The 17,295-nt window shown below is 38.9% G+C and overlaps 1 protein-coding gene across 43 annotated transcripts in view; it reads right to left on the reverse strand.

The window, feature by feature from the left end:
* The window catches only part of NRXN3 (neurexin 3), a 1,699,208-nt gene that overhangs the window by 56,727 nt on the left and 1,625,186 nt on the right, over positions 1-17,295 (reverse strand). For 27 of the 43 annotated variants that reach the window (XM_032287216.1, XM_032287189.1, XM_032287215.1 and 24 more), the window contains one exon: positions 1,950-2,037. In XM_032287216.1, coding sequence (XP_032143107.1) covers positions 1,950-2,037 — 88 coding nt within the window. The remainder of the gene's footprint in view (positions 1-1,949; positions 2,038-17,295) is intronic. The other 16 variants (XM_032287218.1, XM_032287217.1, XM_032287219.1 and 13 more) reach the window with 1 other exon arrangement.

The following is a 17,295-nucleotide window of genomic DNA, read 5'->3' on the forward strand; positions in this document are numbered from 1 at the left end:
TACCTCTACAAAAAAATAAAACAAATTAGCTGGCATGGTGGTGCATGTAGTCCTAGCTACTTGGGAAGCTCAGGCAGGAGGATCCCTTTAGCCTAGGAGTTTGAGGCTGCAGCAAGCTATGAACATGTGATCGTACTCCAGCCTAGGTGACAGAGTGAGATATTATCTAAAAAAATATATGGAAAAATATAATTAAAGGCTAGGTATCTTAAACTGTTTGCCACAAAATAAGCTAATTTAATCTGTGTTGTGGACTGTGTCATATTAATACAGGAACCCTTAATATATAGCACATGCTTAACATACACAGTTGACTCAAAAATATTTGCTGAATTATGCTAGGAGTTAGACAGCAAAATTATTCTATCTTCTGACAGCTTATTTTTAATAGGAAGGATTCAAATCTAGAGATATATTGTATCCTGCCTGAGTGCTCAGAAATATTTATTGAATGAATGAATGAATGAATGAATGAAAACTTGGCACCTGAGTTCTGGTTAAGTTTGGATGTATCTGCCCTTTTAGGGTTAAAACCTCACATAGCACATACAGATTATTATTACCGAATAATCTGAAAATTATTCAACCAGGTCACATTTGCTTTCCCTCCACACAGCTAAGCTCCCAGTGGAACAGATGACACTGCAGAATGGAAGGCCCAATCTTATTAATGATATGTCCCTGTGTCATGCTAAGGGTGTGAACCCACAGAACTTCCTGGATCCAAAGCCACTTGCAAGAAACCAAAGCAGTCAGGCTTCAACAAATTTGAAATCTTGTAAATCATTTAGGGGTAAGAAATGGCAGGTTTTTATTTTTATTAGATTAATTTTTCATGAAGCTTACATTTTCTAGAAGTAGCAAAAGAGAATTTTTAATGACTCTCCTTTTCTTAAAGGGAAAAAAAAAAGGAAAACAACCCAAAAATTCAACTAGAAAGTTTTATATTTATTTTAGTCTTTGCAGAAATAAGATCCTGGCCCAACTCCAACTTTTAATTCTAGTAAACATACACAGAAATTCGATGATATCTGTTCTCTATTATATACATATAAATGTTTAAATTATAGTAAGTCTCAAAACAGATGACTGGGAAAAGTTGATAGGAAATAATTGGGGACCGCAATTGCCTGCTGGACATTATCTCATATATAGCTCACTATAAAGAAAAACCATAAAACATCAAAATGTATCTGGGTCCAAATGGGGAACACACTGAAGCTTCTGATTGCTAAAGTCTTCTCAACTTCAGCACAGTAGATACATTTTGAAGCATCACAGCTGTTGACATGGCATGGTACAGTACTAATTTTGTGCTTACTATGTTGTTGCACAACTTCTGTAGACACACAGTTAACAAAATTAGTATAAAGATAATACCATGTTAACTGCTGTTGAAATCCCATGGAATATATAAATATATATGTATGTATATATATATATATGTATTTAGTTCACTTCGCTCAGAACAATTAGTTTTAAGTGATATTTACCAATCTTTATGTCTCCACTTACCAATCTTTAAGCTCCTCCATGAGTTCATCCTTTTTTGATGTCATTCCAACATACATTTCCTCACGTTCCCACCCTCTGTTAATTTCATATTTCAAATTTCATTATTTCAAACCAATAATGCCACTGGCTGCTACACATTTGCTGCTCCAGTGGTAAATCTGGGCATCTGTTTGCCCAATGTTAAGTCATATAACATGATTTTTTTGTTAGCTATCAAGAGACTGACTTAAAATTTTTCTAGGATCTTATTGCTCCTTCCATGGAATTTGATGCTTTCATTGATAGAATATTTATATATGTATGCTTATACATATATAGATATAAAAATATACACACATTAACACACTATAATCTCTATATAAAACACATGTATAATCACATATATGTATGTATTGTTTTTTGCAAAAGAAAAAAGCAAGCAAAACAAGACTGACCTGACCTACCTGTACTCGGCTCACATTCAACAAAGTCTTCATCATCACTTGAACATTCAGCAGATGAAACAAGATCATCTGATGTTGGCTGTTCATGTCAAAGAGAAAATAATGGGGTAGGGGAAGAGAGGAGAGAGAGAGAGAGAGAGATAAGGAAACTAATGAACAAAGACATCAAAGATTTATCACAATCTCCCATCATTATGCTCATTTTTTCTAAAGAGGGCATGCTATAGGATGGAGAATTTTTAACTTCTGTGTGGCTGTGAATGACTCTGGGTCTAGACCGTCTGGGGGGTCTTCCATGGAGATGAGTGACCCAAGGTGGTTCCAGGAGACTGAAGCCTAATCCATCCTCATAAATGACATTCTGCAGCCTTACTTCATTCTGATTTTAATTTTAGTTTTGAGAACGAGGACAGGAGAAGGGCTGTTGTAAAGGATGAGCAATGCAAGAGTGCAAAGCAACACAGACATACACTGCGGCTTTGAGAGAGTTCCAATCCTTACGGTGTGTCATCTCAAGTGTATGCAGTGGTAGTTGTGCATCTCCAAGTTGGCACAATTAATGAATGCTATGGAATGCATTCTCTTCAGGAACAGCATAATGGCTTTTATCATTAGCAAGAATTCCTTTTTGTAATTGCTGCAGCAGCTGAATTGGTAATGTGGACCAGCAGCATGTTACCACACAACAGCCCCTGAATATAGGTAAGGTTGTTTGTGAAGAAAGCAAAAACATTTCTGACTGCAGTAATAGTACTTCAACTTGAGGCACCTTTTAAATTCTGAGACTCACAGAAATTCCCCAATGCCAGGGAATCTATTACAAGGAATATAGGAGACTGAGTATTGGCTGTGAGTAGAGCCCTCCATACCTAGGTGAGATGACTGCTTTCTGTATGTGGTAAATATTGCATGCACAGTAAATATTGTTGAATGAATGAATCTAAAGATCTTATGCAAAAACCAAACTTTTGGCCCACTGTGTGCATAAGAGGACTCAATATATTATACTTCAATAATGCTCGTTTACTTCTCCTTCTTGATGTCACTAATATTTACTGACTTGCCAATCTTCCAGTTCCCAAAAAGTCTGGATCCAAATTCAAAAGAAAGTTGTAATAAACTACTTCCCTTCTATTGAGCAATGACTACAAGGCAGATGCTGTGCTAGATATATATATATATATATATATATATATATATATACACTTTTTAGTTATAGTTATTAATTAGACACAATCCTCACAACAATCTTTTGGGAGAGGGATGACTATTATATGCTTAATTAGAATTACAGTTAGACAGGTTAAGTGAATTGCTGAAAGACCAACAGCTGGTAAAACACATAGTGGGGATTTGAACAAATACATCTTAGTCAAATTCTGTGTTTGTGGCTTGCAATAGGCTTATTCATACCTGGTCTTACATGACATTATGGACAGAATTACGTCCCCTCAAAATTCATATGTTGATGTCCTATTCCACAGCCCCTCAGAATGTGACTGTATTTGGATCCAGAGCCTTAAAGAGGTAATTAGGTCAAAATGAAGTCATTAGAATGGGCCCCAATCCAATATGACTTGTGTCCCTCAAAAAAGTGGAGATTTGGACACAGACATACACAGTCGGAGTCAAAAGGACATATAAAGACACTAGAAGATAGTCATCTACAAGCCAAGGAGAGAGTTCCCAGAAGACACTAATTCTACTGACACCTTGGTTCCAGGCTTCTAGACCCCAGAATTTCAAGGAAATAAATGTCTATTGCTTAAGCCACCTAGCCAGGGATATTTTGTGATGACAGCCCTTATACTCAGGATTTCCAGAAAACATCCTTTTTTAAATTGACGTCCTAGGTATAGGATTACTAGACACAGCAAAGAACTGGAAAGGCCGCATTAGATAATTCATTGATTTAATTAACAGTGGCAGAGAAGTGACTTAAACAACAATATTGATCTTTATTCTACCTCTGAAAGGGAGACACTTCAAGCCTTGCTCCTCCTCAAGGTTAGCAGAAAAACTAATTTTTAGTTTTTAAATTTTACTTAAGTTCCAGGATACATGCAGAATGTGCAGGTTGGTTACATAGGTAAGCGGGTGTCATAGTGGTTTGCTGCACCTATCCACCCATCACCTAGGTATTAAGCCCCACATGCATTAGCTACTTACCTGATGCTTTCCCTCCCCACACCAAGAAAAAGAATTTTTAAACATATTTAAAAAAACAAAACCCTAAAACATTACTGAATTGTGTTTCAGTTCCAGCAACTGGAACTGATAGTTACATCCTAGGGCACTGTTATTTGTGTTAGAGACATGGTAAGTATTTTCTTTCCGAGAGGGAGCCCTATAAGAATAGCTCCACTTCTAGTTACTTAGGGAAAGGAGCTGCTAAGTGGGAAAAGAGTTAACTCTTCAAACAACGAAGGCAATTATAAGAGGAAAACAGTATTCTGGAAGGACCACAATCATTGTTCGATAGTTTTAAAGCATACATTCTCTATGGGGGCAATGTCCCCCACCAAGAGCAGAAAAAGTTGGTTTGGGCTGGGGAGAATCTTAAATATTACGGTAGTTTGTGACCCTCCAAAAGGCCACAGTTACATAAATGAATAGATAGTATATCTTTGGAACTGAAATTTTGTGGGAAAAGGGCAATTGAAGGGAAAGTTGTCTGAAAAACTCCTTAGGGTGGTGGTAATAAAGAGGTTGAGAATACATTGCTAAAGTCTGTTCAACTGGAAATTGTTAATGAGTTGACTGTAAGGGCCTTGCAGAATGGCCCTGTAGGACTTTGATTCCTAGTGTTGAGTGAAAGCTGGTGAGTTAATGAAAATCTAATGAGCTCCTTTCAAGTACTGAAGGCCTGGCAGTAACGTTTTAAAAAGGCCAGTGAACAAATGTATAAAAGCAATGCATAACTTCAGTAGAAACCAAAACACACATTAACATGTTACTATTAGTTGAATCTTTAACTCAAAGGAGACATCTTTATTTGCATGTGCCAAAGGAAAGGATGTAATTTTTTTTCCTTCAGAAAAGGGAGTGGACTCTGAGGTTGAAAACATGCTTACTGTCTTCCTCTCTGCTTCCTTGGCTTCCCCTCATACTACAAAGTTTCTCTCCCCTGTGGTTAGGTGACACTACCCGCAGCCCTACTCTCCCACCCCTTCTCCACCTCCAATTCCATCCCAAGAATGGGCCCCTAATCCCCACTGCAGAGCCCACACATCATCCTTCACGTTCTGACCCCCTTTTTCCACCTCTAACCCTCCCTGTGCTCCACTTTCCAAAGATTTCTTTTCTGCTGATCTATATGAATACATAGGAATACAGTGTTCTTCCAAGGCAACAGAACCACATTTACCAGTAGCTCCTAGCAATGGTGCCCACATTCAGAGGAGTTTAAATGAGAAATGGTCCATCAGTGTGTGCTAAGAATGGCCTTGCTCTAGACATAGTGCAATTGAATCCCAAATCCTCCACTTAAATTCAGAAAATGACCTAGGATATGTGAGTGTGTGCGCGCATGCGCGCACGCATGTGCACTTACTTCATAAAGTAAATCAGTCAACATCAGCCTCTTAGTCAATCAAAGTAATTTCAAGCCACTCTTGATTTAAGTAGATTTGTTATCTGCCTATGTGCTCTATTTGTTATGATTTATCCCACATTAGAAATGTTCGTTGTTGCTGACAATTCATTACTTCCATTTTACGGTACACACATTATTTCTAGTTGCACCTGCCATGAGGAGTGATAGAGAAAAATGTATTCATAAAGAGCTTAAAAACCCATTCAAAGATGACCTGTTTTTAGTGGCTGCGGATCTAGACAATCGGTGTGGGTCTTACATGAATTCGGTTCCTTCCTTTCTTTCTCTGAGACCTCCTCATTACCATTTAAAGGTACAGCCAACTGAAACTCCCAAAGCAATTACAGACATCTCAATCCCTCTTTGCCAGATGCAGTAACCAGTGTTTTCCTAGAGAAGCTGGCATGCAACATTGGCCACACCTGCCACAGAACGCTGTGTAGTTTAGAAAGACTTGCTCTGCTGGAGGCCTTAATTAGCAAAAATGCTTAGATTTAAGAATGCTACACTTACACTTTTTTTTCTACTTCTGTCCATAACATCCAGAAAATCCAAACATTATAAACCAAGGCTTTTGGATGATATGAGCAGCTTAAGATCATATCCTAAATGAATGGTAACTGGATTCAAAGATACTTTCAGAAAACCCAGGGCTTGCTTTTAGCAGAGTTTTTAAAATTTTCTTATTTTATTTTATTATTATTATTTTTTTTAGTCTTTGTCCTTTTTCAGATGTAAGCAAATGCAGGATCTGATGCTGAACCTTGAAAGAAAAGGCATACTTCTTTGATTGCTTTTTGTGGCTGGTAAAACAGATTTCATGTTGCAGATATACACAGTCTCAGAATAGAATTGCTATGAGTAGAACAAAACTGTGGACCTGTCTTTTAATAAAATGGAGTAGCCTTAGGCTGTATACATGTGTGTTTTCCCATAATCGCAACCATTTTCCATAATTTCTTTTAATTAATTAGAAAAAAGAGCGGTTAATATGCCTGCAAAGAAACAGATATCTGGACTATCTAGAATCATGCCTACTAATAACATTTACCACTTATTAAACACTGGCTACATTTAGGCTTTGTGCTGAGCAGTTAATTAACATTAATTTAGTACTCACAATAACCAAGGGTATAAACACTTGTAGAGACTTCTGTTATTTTTAACCGCCCACCATCCATGCACTTTCAGGAAGCAGTATTGCTTTACGAAACTCTTCTATTCATAATTACACTGGGAATGTTTATCAAGGTGCCTTCAGTGTCATCTTCACGTTTTTCCCCTCACAGTGATTGTCTAAAGCTCTCATTACTCCCAATGGCTACCCATAAAGTGTTGACATATGATAGTACCCCTATGTCAAATACCAATATTCTCTATAATTATTCAAGGAAGAATTTTTTTAAAAAAAAGTCTATGACCACCCACAAACCAAATAATTTTGACAGTGGCTGGGCTGCTAGATTTACCTGTCAGTGGGATATATCATCAAGGTGCTTCTTTCTTTCATTCATGACTTTAATGAATCTTTTTCAAACACCTATGTGTCAAGCCGTGTAACAGCTAAGAGGGATCAAGTTATAGATAAGACATAGTTACTCTGCTCTGGGAATTCAGTCTCTGATGAGACAGCCAAGTAAACAGGCAAACTTGATACAGTAAACGGAATGCTCCGACAAGAGAAAGCGTTAAGGTACAAAGGGAAGAAATAGCCAGAAAGTGGAGGGCATGTGGGAAAAGAACCCTCAGGGACAGGCAGTGATGAGATGGGAAGGAAGTGAGGACTGTGGGCTGGAGAAGGGCGTTTCCAGGGAAATGGTATTTGCAAAAGCTTAGAGGTCTAAAACACCGTTTATTTGTACACCCACAATGAGTTCAGGATAACCAGAGGGAAGAGATGGACTACAATGACAGTGTGACCGCTGCTTGACCTATGTTCTTGTAAACTTAGATAATGAGCATGAATTTAAGGTTCTGCCCTATCAGACTACTCTCCTCCTCCCACTCCCTGCATCTCACCTGTGTTATCTGTCCCATTCTGTTGGAAGTGACTACCCGCGATTTACAGAACGTGGTGCCCCAGTACGACTGCAATGCAGCTTCGCAATGCATATTAAGCACCTTACCTTGCTTTCTCAAGGGGAGGAAAATACTCCTCTCGCCCTATATATTAGCCAAGTCCTATATTAAAAACAATAATTCATACTACTGTATGTTAAAATATGTATTTCATATTTTTAATCCACGTGTTGAAATTGCTTTGTTCTGTGTTAGGACTCATAAAACTAAAGATAGGTATTATAATAACTTTCAATAAAATATCTCCCTGGCAGGAGCCCTATATATTCCCTTCCTGGAAGATTTTTTTTATTGCATTTATGTTCTTTTTTTCCCCTAACAATGTTTGTTGAAATTACCTTAGAATAAAGCTGGGACAGAAGAAAGCTCAGAACTCTGTCCACCCAAGTAAATTTATGGGTTTATTTACCTTCCAATTCCCTAAGTTTCACAAATCTGACATATTATCCTCCAGTGAGTTATTGTTCTATGATCATCAGCTTCTAATTATGTACTCAGAAGTGTTCTACCCTTTCTCAGGGAGGGAATGGTTCTACACTGGTCTTCGTTATTAATCCATTATTGGGGATGAAGGAAGTGTCTACTGCTGTGAGCTGTGAGCTGTGATCAGAACCGCTCAAGACCATTTCACTCGGTTCCCTCCTTACTGCCCAATTGCCTTTTGCAACTGCAAATTCCACCCTTCAGCCCTTTATCTTACACTGGTAATAGGCTAATCATTTTGAGGGATAATCATTTTTCTCCACCCATCTCCTTGGAAGCACAGTTATTTGAGATTAAGTGTGAGATAAAATAAGTCCTGCCACAGAACAGCTTTATGAAATTATAAATAACACACTCAAGAATAATGATCTCCTTTCTTCCAGTGAAAAAGGAAAAGGGAAAGGCCCATAAATATTCTGAAGCCCCACAGAAAACAGCCATACATCTCTGCAGCTGCTCCATGCTAAAAAAGAATTAAATTCCTTTAAATGCTTGGTGTTTTAGTTCTTTCTCCTCTATACTTTCACTCTGAGATGGACTTGGAGCTCTGAATATCTCAAATGAGAGAAAGCCCCATCTAGCTTCATTATGAATGTTCATTCTCTATTTAAATACAAGCTGCCTGAAAGACTTTTTCAATTACCTAATACCCAGTGACTCTAAGTAAACCTATAACCTTTAATGAGGTTTGAAAAGTTGGACCATTTTTTTAAATGTATCTATTAAGATTTTCTTTACCAAATTGTTCCCATTGCAGAGTCTCATCTTTGATCAGTGCTAACACACACACACACACACACACACACACACAAAACTAGATGATTTTTTTTTTTTTTTTTTTTTTGAGACAGAGGCTCTCTCTCAGTCACCTAGGCTGGAGTGCAGGGGCGCAATCATGGCTCACTTCAGCCTTGACCTTCTTGAGCTCAAGTGATCCTCCTGCCTCAGCCTCCTAAGTATCTGGGAATACAGGTGCATGTCACTACACCCGACTAATTTATTTAGTTTTATTTTTTGTAGAGTTTGGGTTTTGCTATGTTGCCAAGGCTAATTTATTTATTTTATTTTTTGTGGAGATTGAGTTTTGCCATGTTGCCAAGGCTATTTATTTATTTATTTATTTATTTTGTAGAGATAGGGTTTTGCCATGTTGCCAAGGCTATTATTATTATTATTTTTTTTTTTGTAGAGATAGGGTTTTGCCATTTTGCCAAGGCTGGTAACTCATGGGCTCAAGTGGGTCACCTACCTCAGCCTCCCAAAGTGGCTACTACGGGCGTAGCCACCGTGTCTGGCCAATGATTTTTATATTAAACCAAAATAGAAAAAACAGAGCTTGGCAAGCTTGTTAGAAGTCATTATCTCCCTCTGTCTCCCATCTCTCTCACTCACTCAACTCTCTCCCATCTCTCTCACTCACTCAACTCAAGCCCAATACAGAAACAACCTTACAATGTCGTAAGATTGTATGAGTGTGGTACCTATACTCTTATTTTAGTCTGATTAAACATCCCATTGATAGTTACCTTCGAAAGCAACTGACATTGTTATGATAAAATGAAACACAAATGACTTTAACTGATCATACTCAAACATGAAAGATGGGGGCATCTCATGAAGGAGGTCCTGAATGTTGGAGATAGAGACAAAATTCTAGCCTTGTGAAGATGCTATCTAAGGTGACTCTTGTATCTTACCTCTATGTGCTGAAGTATTTCGATTGGAACAACACCCTGTGAATTTTAAAACTGTCTTACAAGGGTTTATGTCATGGGTTCTTCCAGCTATTACGTTCCTCTCTTCACTCTACCTACTCCTGAAGATAATCACTTGCCAAGGTATGACATGCATAACGTACTCACTCCTATTTCCATGACATGAGAAAGCTTTAAAGAGAATTGCCCTGAGCTAAAGATACTGCATTCGGTCTGACCAAAATTAGGTTATTGGAACAGAGCTCTCTAAAAATCTGAATTATCTTAAAAAAATATTCTGGATATATGATTTTATTTACATTTTCACTGACATCTGCATCAACTCATTCACTCACTAATTTCCTCTACAAGGGTTTATTAATTGCCTATTATGTGCCAATCACTGTGCTTGGGGCTGTGCTGACCTGGACCTTGCCCTCATGGACTTTATAGACTACTGAGATTTAAGCCAAGTCAAACCAGAAAAACAATGATTACTTGCTAAATCATTAGCTATAAAAATCTTAAAAATTAGTGTTGGGCTCATAAGCAGTACCTACAGTAACAATGATTACTCACTGTCACTAAATACAGCAGACTATATAGAAATTCAAGCAAATACTATTACCCACTTCCCTAAAACCTCTGCCTGTCTTCAATAGTCTGCATATTCTTCTTCTTTCTCATGATGCGATGCATATAGTAGAGCAGGATAAAGAATGACATGATTTATAATAACTTTTGCTAATTAATTAGTCTTTAAGGAAATCCCTTTGCAGACTCAAGATTTAATTAACTGTAGAAAAACCAAGCTAAGCTTGGCCAAATTTTGTGCCGGGGATTGGGATCCTTTATTTCTATCCTTGAGGTCTTCTAGGATTATATAAATAAATGTGGTGCAGCAGTCCAAATTTTTTTTTCCCACTTTTAAGATTTTTCTTCTATTTGCTCAAAAAGGGAAGGGTAGATCAAGAGAAAAGGGAGGGAGGAAGGAGAAGAGAGTGGGTGGAAAGGGGATTAATCTGTTGTTCAAGGCAGGCTGACAGAGGGAAGAGGAGTATTGAACCACAGAAGATTAACCAAACTTCAATGGACCTTCCCAAAAGCAGGAGGAATGTAATGCTACGTGGTGTTCCACTGATAAGCAAATCCCTCTAAATCCTTTCAATTTATTTCTTGGCCTGAAGAAATTACATATTACTCAGGAGACAGAAAAATAAAATAAATAAAATCACCCACCCAAACCACACCATCTTTAGGAATCTAGACTGGGTGCCTATTGATTACATACATATAAAGGCCTGGCTTTGATGGCTGCTGTTCTTTCTTGTTGGTGCTGATCTCTCTAGGATTGCTAATCAGAAAGGCTTGGCTGTGTTTCCACTGTCAACTCTTTTCCTTTCACCATAAATACTCATTTTGAGTATTTAGGGTCTCACCATTATAAGAGAAATTTAACTGAAGCTCCAAAGAGTAAATCTATTTTTTTCCCTCCCTTCTTCCCTGCCTTTCTTCTCATTTTCCTCTCTTAGGACTTCCTTCTAAGAAAGAGACGCATGCTCAAGAAGATGTAAACACAGGAAGAGAGTGCACATTACTACATCCCAAAACTTAGTATGTGGCATAGAAAACTTATCTAGAGCAATCAAATGCAAGGAAATGAATATAAAATGCAACTTCTAGAAATAAAAGACTATCTTTTTCTTATTACACTGAAAAAAAAAAGTATCTCCCACCCAACCGCGTAATGTAATATTAGAAAAGTGAGAGGCATGTGTTAGAGCAACAGCAGAAGTTAAAGCAAGGTTTGGGTATTTGAAACTGGACTTCATAAAATAGGGAGTTGCAAGTGATTTGCAACTAGTAAGTCTGAGATGGAGCCATGAAGGAAAAATGAGAGTCAATTTGAGAACATGGTATAAAGCCCCAGTAGAGAAAAAAATGCAAAGGAGGACAGTTTTGGATTGAGAATTTATCCCTACTCATGTCTAGAAGAAAATACCAACCTCCTACAGAGAAATGTGGATTTTAAAACTGTCTTACAGGTTTTATGTAAAGGTTCACATAAAGCTGTGTGATTTATATAATAAATCTCTAGTTAAGGGATGTCTTCAGGTGCTATTAAATGAGGAGTTAAAAAAAAACCCAGATGGGCCCACTTACCCCCAGAAGTGACATCCTTATTCCCCGGCTGCAATTAGTATTAAACAGATAAACCTATCTTAGATCTTGATTAAAAATAATTTACAAAAGCAAACACAACAGAAGGTCTGTGTGGAAAGAGATGAGATGAATCGTTTCTCATTTCTGATGGACAGTGAGGCTAATTTTTCCCTGTTCTAGTTCACATACAGCAACACTCATTTGCTGTCAAAGTGGGTGTTGGAAATACAGTAGGTGTAATCACAGGCATGAGATGCATGAGGTCACACGGGGCTTTATGCTCACAAAGACCCTTTGCTAGGTTTTATACTCTGCTCTTACCATCTTGAAATTCCTAATCATTTATCTTTGCACTTGCGTTAAGTCAAGCTCAGTGGGACAATGGGGCATGAAAGCAAGCAGAGGAGAGAAATGCAATGCGTGTGAACGCTTTCATTTTTGTCAGCCATCCTCCTATAGTGTTCCTGATGCCCCAGAAGCACAGAATCCTGTGGACTCACCACTTACTAGAGTAATCTGAATCAAACAGCTTTATTTGAATTTATCCTCCAATCTTTCTCCTTGGAAGGTTGGTATTGTCTTCTAGGCAAGAGTGACTAGGATAAGTTCTCAGTCCAAAGCTGGCCTCCTTGGCTTTTCCTCTCTTGGGTTCTATACCGTGTCCTCTGTATAATAGGCAAGGATGTTACATCTACTGACAGCCCCAGTAGCTCATGCTCTTCCTTTGAACCAGAAGTTGCTTAGAAAGCACAGTGAAGGCAATGGCATTGTGAGAAACACAATCAGGAGAACCTATCACATCCGTTCTTCTGTCTCTGTATTAACCAACCATTTACACTAAAGGTAATGACATTGAAGAGGAAGATAGGGCAACCCAGAGACCTCTATTTTTTAGTCCTATCTGATGCAAAGTTGGCTGAAGTTAAAAAGTGTTGGTAGAATGTGCATGTATCAAGAAGTGAAACAAAAAACCAATAAGTTACTTTTGGATGGCATTTCCACTCTTCCAGTAAGAACAAAAGACATATGCATATATGGAATATGGCATAAAAAATGTGTTATTTCAGTGATTCTGCAATTGAGTTGAACGCTCTTATATCTGCATTTGAAACTGGCATTCCATCCAGTATAAAGATGAATGGTCATATTCATGCTAATTTACATTTTTATTTACTTAAATGTCATTTGATAGCAAATAAAAAAAACAATAAATAGACTATTGAAGAAAGGGAAAGGAAATTGTATTTTAGCACTTTTAACACTTTTTTTTTCTTGATTTTTGGGCAAGGGGCTCCTTAGTTTTATTTTGCATTGCTTTCTACAAATTATATAGCTACCCCTGAGAACAGTTCTGCAAAATGATTTTGAACAGGCCAGAGGAGTGTGACATGGTTTCAGAAACTCAAATTATGACAAATAGATTATGTTCCTGAAACCGGGTCCCTCGTGCTTCCCTCCTACACTCATGACTACGGGGTCTTAACTAGCTTTATTCTCTCCAAGGTACTAGTAGGAAGCAGCACTACTATTCCTATACTAGTATGGCACTTTTAATGCACACGCTCCCACCCTCACTCCCTGCTCTCTGCCCAGACCCATTTAATAACATCCCAGATACTCTCGAATAAGGCTGAAGCTTTTGTTTATTTCCACTTCTTTCTACTTCTGGGAATTCTGGGTTTTAACACAACCACTTTGAAAAAGAATGATGACCACATAATTCTCTGGAAAAAAAATTACAACATCCTTATACACAGAACTGGTGTAGTAGATGACAAAACCAGAACTAAGACCTTACCATGGGGAATCGAGAACCTTTGCTCGCTTTGGTTTTAAGGCTAACTTCCCTCAGAGAACTTTGAAAGCCAGCTGATCTTGGGAAATCTGGGCTGCCTTTCAACCCTGGCCCTCTAGGAAGAGAAAGTCAATAAGCACAAACTCTGCTGAGTCAGTGGCATCTTTAAAAACTTGTGTCAGAAAAATATTTTTAATTTACACTCTGCCTCTTTGAAATAAATCAATATGTCATTTGCTGGGACTTTAAAAAAAATCTAAGCATCTTTAGTTTTTTCTAGATTTTTTTTCTTTAGTCTTCTAGGGAGCAAAGGAAAAAGTGTTTCGTTTGTATGTATATTGATTCAAACACTTTGAGCAAAAATAAACAACTAAATACAGAGTAGCTTTAATGACAAACTCTTAGGGATCAAGATCTCTAAGCAACACAGTCTCATTTGAGGTGATTGGAAAGAAACAGAAATCAATAAAACAGAATTACTGGGCAATAAACAAGAGAAGCCACATTTATAATTGAAGAGGCTTCTTTTCATGCGTTCATTACTGAAGAATGCACTCAAGCCCCATTCTATTTTTGCAGCAGCATAGATTTCTTCCCAGCTTGTAGTCTTTTTCTTGCTTTTTTCTTTTCTGTTTTGAGAGGTTCTGAAAAAGAGTTTAACATATATCTTCTATACTCCTACAGCTGCTCAGAGAACTCAAAAGACACAAGTGCTTAGCACAGTAGGCAAGAAGTACCTCCTCAAACCCTTCTCATCTCAGGTCCTTATATACCTAGCAAAGTGCCAGTTGAGAAGTATGGCATAACACGGACATAAGTAGGGCCTGCTGGAGCTTGGTGCCTGCCTTTAAAGTGTCGTCAGTGTAGCAGGAAAGGCAACTACTGTAGACATCGTCAATATCCATTTCCCTCTAACTCCTTGCTAGGGCTGGCCATGTAACCAGCCTAACCAAGCCTCCTTTGCAACTAAAAGTGGCCAGGTGGTAGCTTTGGGCAAAGAGATAAACAAGGAAGTCCTTTAGAGGCTCTGGAAATGCTTGCTCTGTTCTTGATAAAAGAAAAAGACTCGGCTGGTCTGACTGCTTTCCCTTCTTCCTTGGGTTTGCATGGGACATGTGGAGCTGCAGCAATCACCGTGTACCCATAAGGTGGCAAGTGGGGCCGGGGAGGAAGCCAAGAAAAGAACTGGGAGGCTGACTCAGATATTGTCAAATATATAATAGGAGCCAAACTGAGCCGCTTTATGTTCCCTAAACTCCAGAATTCTTGATCAATAAGAAAATGTATCCCGTCTTCAGCCACTGCAAGTCAAGTTTCCTCTTACTAGAAGTTGAAGCCAATCATAATAGAGTAACACAGAGAGCACAACCATAAGCAGAGAGGATGCCATGGCCCCACGGCTTGGTCTGTGCCTTTGGTGCTCATTACTCATCAGGTGCAGTTGACATTCTAGCAATACCCAGGAGTGGGACTTGCGTATCGGCCTGATGAGGAAAGCTTCACTGTGATTACAATGCCCACCACAGCTTGGATGTGTGTCCCCTCCAAGTCTCATGTTGAAATATCACTAATGTTAGAGGTGCGCCTGGTGGGAGGTGTCTGGGTCAGAGGGGTGGATCCCTCATGAATGGCTTGGTGTGCCCTCCCCATACTTATGAGTTCACATGAGGTCTGGTTGTTTAAAAGAGTCTGGGTTGGGCACAGTGGCTCACACCTGTAATCCCAGAACTTTTAGAGGTGAAAGGAGGGAGGATCATTTGAGCTGCAAAGTTTGAGACCAGCCTGGGTAACATGATGAGGTCCCATCTCAACAAAACATTTTTAAAAAATTAAAAATTAGGTGTGGTGATGCAAATAAGTGGTCCCAGCTACTCAGGAGGCTAAGGCAGTAGGATTGCTTGAGCACAGGAGGTTGAGGTTGCAGTGAGCCATGATCGTGCCACTGCCCCCTAACCTGGGTGACAGAGTAAGACCCTGTCTCAAAAACTCAAAAGGCTGGCACCTCCTATCTCCCTTGCTCCCTCTCTCACCATGTGACATGGCTGCTCCCTGTTTGCCATTCACCATGAGTAAAAGCTTTTTGAGCCCTCGCCAGAAACCAAGCAGACACTGGTACTGCTTCTATAGCCTACACTGTGAGCCAAATAAACCTCTTTTCTTTATAGATTATTCAGTCTCAGGTATTTCTTTTATAGCAGCAGAACAGACTAACATATAAGGGACAATATTTTCAATTAAATATCTTGTTAACGTCAGCAGTCACCATATCCCAAGCTGAACTGATTATCTTCTCCCTCTGCTGCCTTCCTGGCCTCTGTCTATGGTGCCTTTACCCTCTAGGAACAAGCCCAAACCCTGAGGCTCATCTTTAAATCTGTCAGAGGTGCTTGAACTGGAGTAACTGCATCTTGAATAGGAGCTGAGGAAAATAAGGCTGAGACCTACTGGGCTGCATTCTCCGATAGTTAAGGTCTTCCAAGTTACAGGATGAGATAGGGAGTCAGCACAAGGATACAGGTCATAAAGATCTTGCTGATAAAATAGGTTGCAGTAAAGAAGCTGGCCAAAATCTACCAAAATCAAGATGGCGATGAGTGTGACCTCTGGTCATCTTCACTGCTACACTGCTATTAGTGACATGACAGTTCACAAATGCCATGGCAACGTCAGGAAGCTACCCTATATGGTCTAAAAAGGGGAGGCAGGAATAATCAACCCTTTGTTGAGCATATCATCAAGAACCATAAAAATGCACAACCAGCAGCCCTTGGGCTGCTCTGTCTGTGAAGTAGCCAAGCTTTTATTCCTTTACTTTCTTAATAAACTTGATTTCACTTTACTCTCTGAACTCGCCCTGAATTCGTTCTTATGTGAGATCCAGGAACCCTCCCTCAGGGTCTAAATCGGGACCCCTTTCCTGTAACAAATCCTCTCTGCTTCCCGTCACACCTGCAGGCACCAAGTCGTGCAAAGCCATCTCTAAAATGTTACTCCAGTTTTCATTCCGACTACCCTGGTTGCTTATGTGGATGAATCCTAAAATTCCCCACCCAGACCCCCTGTCTACCCTTACCTTCTCCTCTTAATGAACTCTAGAAAGTACTTCCAGGATAAAAGCATAGTTTTCCTGTTTCACTCTGTTGGCTCAAATTTATCGCACCATCAAAGTCCAGACTTCAAAAAAAAATGAAAATTCAAGATCCTTCACCCCTGGGCTTCAATGTAATTTTGCAGTATCATCTTCCATTACCATCTGCCCCTATAAATGCCTCCACATACTGCGAAATGTTTTCCATTCTCTGAACAAGTGTATTAAGTTTGTGACTTTCTGTTTTAGCTTATACTGCTCTTTACCCAACTCTATTTGCATTTCATTCCATTTATATGTGCTGAAATTCTCTATATTTTTTTAAGGTCCAATCCAAACACTTCTTTATGCTATGTTTTTCTGATCCCAAGGCTGAAAAATAAAATACTCCCTTTAGCACAGCAACTCAATAGTTTCTTGAATCACCGTGAAAGTACTTA

The sequence above is a fragment of the Sapajus apella genome, unplaced genomic scaffold (genome assembly GCF_009761245.1).
Source record: "Sapajus apella isolate SASKATOON/1434 unplaced genomic scaffold, GSC_monkey_1.0 scaffold20, whole genome shotgun sequence".
Taxonomy (NCBI): domain Eukaryota; kingdom Metazoa; phylum Chordata; class Mammalia; order Primates; family Cebidae; genus Sapajus; species Sapajus apella.